The following is a 3,415-nucleotide window of genomic DNA, read 5'->3' on the forward strand; positions in this document are numbered from 1 at the left end:
CCAAGATGTCGCCTCTGAGCCCTCCCTACCCCCTGCTTCTAAGAGGTCAGTTTTGTGTGGAGAGCGTAGGGATTTCCCGGCAGATCCGCTTTTGGAGGGGATGCTGGGCCTGGTCAGTGCTGGGGGCTGGTGTGCGCGGCACAGCCATGCCCTTCCCCAGCGCCGCGAAGGCCCTTGCGGAGTGAAGAGGTGCCGGGGGTGAAGCCCTGCCCCGGTGCGGTGTCGTGGCAGTCTGGACGCAAAGGCCACGGGGTGCTCTGGGACCCCAAGGACAGCCTCGGCCTTGCCTCACCTCTGCGGTGTGACAGCCCAGTGGGAGCACGGTCTGTCCCCTGCCACCAGGCCAGCCAGCCCTCCCTCCAGAAACATCACGGTGAGGGGAGGCTGACATCCAAAACATGGGGCCTGTGGGGCCAGCAGCGGCAAGCGACACTGGCAGGGCACGGGCAGCGCTCCAGGATGTATCTCAAAACCCAACGACAGCTGGTGGTGTGCAGTCTTTGTATTACGTGTCTTAGTAACAGTGTTGTCTATTTGTATGCTGCTTCTCTAGCAGTGGTTTTGTACATTTTTTGCCCATCGACTTACAATCAGTTAATTCTGACATCCGCTGGTGTGAGAGAAGCGGAGGTATCATGTACCCTGTTGGAAGTACCTTGGCAGAGCTCCCTTGTGCTCAGTCCCCAGGTGGCTGCCAGCACAGGACCTCATCTAAAGAAAGTCACTTTAGTTAGTGGGAATAAGCAGCCTCCCTTTAAAATTTTGTTTTGTTTGGGAGGAGCCTCTGGGAGGCTTCCAGGAGTTGCAAAACCAGCCATTTATTCCTCTTTGCTGAGGTGGTCAAAGTACAGTCCAAAGCTAAATGAAGTCCCTTGTCTGCTTTTCCCGTTACTGGGAATAGGGGTGCTAGCAGAGGAGAAATTCCTTGGGATTTGTGTTAGCACCTTATATTGTTATTGATGTTTCTGTTTTGATGCAGTACCTGGGCTTTTAGTATGGTGAAATATTTCCGAGTAGTCTGAAAAGCTTAAGAATCCCCTCCAGTGAATTGTGTGCCTTTCTACACTGGGTGCAGGGCTGAGGTGCAGATTGGGCCCCCACTAAGTTAATGTCATGTTCTGCTCATTTCAAGGCATGGTGTTTCATGCCAAGGGCTTGAGCAATTATCCCATCCCTCACTTACTATCTTGGTCAGACTTTGGCCTACTGTGTTGGGAGATTTTTCTCTTTGTGGTCGTGAAACACTATGTTAGAAATACAGTAAAGTCACAAGGGCAGCATTGCTAGAAACCCAGCTGAATTAACTGATCAGTCATGGAAATGAGGTTCCCTTGGTGTTTTTTTCTTTTCCAATGGTTGTGTCTTGGTGGGAAGGAAGAGAAAATAGAATGAAAGGATCTTCTCATCTTCACATAGCTTGTATTGCCAGGTAGTCAGAAGTGTAGTATTAAATACTAAAGCAGTAATTTTGATTGTAATGAATATTTGTCAAACAATCAAATTCATTGTTCTGCCTGTAGGTTATATTTTAGTCCTTGGAATTAAACTTCAGAAAAAGTTTAACTGATGCATGATTGTGACTTAGCATACATTTCTGTAATGCATAATAGTAAGCAGTACCAACATCTTATGGTGTATCTTTAGAATTGTAATGCTACTTTTTTGTTTTGTTTTTCAGAGAACGCAAATGGTAAATATATTTCCCCATTTCATGACATTCCACTGTTTGCTGGATCTAAAGAGGTATGTATTTATGCTTTGAAACACAATTCATTTCAAAATGATAACACTTTTGTGGGTATTCTTTAGGTAAAAATGCAGTTTTTAAAAGCTTTTTTTCTTTTTAAGCAATTAACAGGCAAATGTATAACACCGGAAAGGACCACTTTAATCCAGGCTGATTCCTTATGTAATACAAGCACAATAACCCCACCAAATTTTCTCTGCTGAGTTCATTAACTTGCAGTGAAACATAATGATTACTGTGTAGACAAGCCTAGGTGACTCTCTAAGTCTCCAAGTGATTGAGTGTGCTGTATCTTGTGTTAATTTTTCTTGATGTTTAAGGTTTGTGGTTCTGTGTGCTTGAATTCATTTTCTGCTATTACTCTTTTTAAATTGGTGTTTTGCTACATCTGCAATTCAAAGTGTACATTTCTGTGCAGTAGGAGATGTATAGCACATGCTTACGTAACTTACGGTCTATTTCTTTAATTCCCAAAGGGGCGTTATAATTGGAAGCCGACAATAATACCCAGGAGAGAAGTGGTAATCGCACCTTTGGAGAATTACAAGGTGTGAGGTGCAGCTGAGCACTTTCACGTCTTGTTAGCCACACTCCCTGGAGTTTCATTATAGCAATAATGAAACGCTTGTTTTATGTGTCACCGGTGGGAACTGCCAGTCTTTGGTTTAGACTTAGGTTTGCTTATTATGGTATGCTTGTTACACAAACAGGTTGGGAGGGTTTTAGCTGTTTTCTTGGTTTGTTACTGGATTTCTATGGATGATATGAATGGTGAGAAAGGTCAGCAGTTGTAACGGTCAGATTGGGACTTCTGAAGTAATGAACTAATCTCTTAAATTATTTAAACTGAGAGATTAAAAATATGCATGAAACCTTTTTGATCAGCAGGCCCTTAGCATGCTAGTCAGTGGAAGAGCTAAGTCTCATTCAGAGAGTCATTACTGAGATGCTGTGTTCAGTGGGTGCTATTGCTGGAAAAGCAATGGGCATTTTCATCATGCATTCCCTGGGGGCCTTGCTGTCTCTGCATCTAGATTTTAAGGTTTGGAGGTGTGAATTACAGTCTGTGATTTTTCTGGAGATTGATCAGACATCGCTGTACTATAATTTAATGTGGAGAGGCTTTAATTTTGGTGTATAAGCAAGGAAAGAGCATTCCACAGGATCTAGAGGCCTGAGGGGGGCGCAAGTAAGGGAGTTATTGTGGAGTCTCTGTTTTGCCGCCTTTGCAAGTGGAGGACGTAAGGAGTTTGATGTTATATTCTTTCCCTCCCCTGGTCTAAGCTTTGTGGACTTTATTTTATGATGGATAACTCCAGCCTTATTTTTCCATACTCGTTTGTTTATTTTGTGTTTTATCTTTTTCAACTGAACAGAAGGATGACTGTGTTTTTAATCGGTTGAGGACAGGCCTAAATTGCTGCTTAAATTTTTCAGTAGCAGGGAGAAAGTGGATGTGTCCTTGTACATTTTTGTCTTCCTCTGTTAACATCTGGAAGGTCATAATTTCACAGTGAAACAGAACGGAGTACTTTTAAAAGTTATAGTTTAGGCCTTTATCCTCACAAAGGGATATTTGATGTTCAATTGCATTGAAAACTACTGTTGTCTATATTTATGTGATTATGGTATTGCCCTCTAATGTTCTTCATGCGCTTCTTCACTCTT

At 43.0% G+C, this 3,415-nt stretch overlaps 1 protein-coding gene across 1 annotated transcript in view; it reads left to right on the forward strand.

Annotated features, from left to right (window-relative positions):
* Positions 1-1,678: 1,678 nt before the first annotated feature.
* Positions 1,679-3,415, forward strand: part of LOC104620092 (inorganic pyrophosphatase-like) — a gene marked incomplete at both ends in the record, with an annotated part of 24,752 nt that continues 23,015 nt past the window's right edge. The window contains one exon of the mRNA XM_010286197.1: positions 1,679-1,743. Coding sequence (XP_010284499.1) covers positions 1,679-1,743 — 65 coding nt within the window. The remainder of the gene's footprint in view (positions 1,744-3,415) is intronic.

The sequence above is a fragment of the Phaethon lepturus genome, unplaced genomic scaffold, assembly GCF_000687285.1.
Source record: "Phaethon lepturus isolate BGI_N335 unplaced genomic scaffold, ASM68728v1 scaffold52844, whole genome shotgun sequence".
Lineage (NCBI taxonomy): Eukaryota > Metazoa > Chordata > Aves > Phaethontiformes > Phaethontidae > Phaethon > Phaethon lepturus.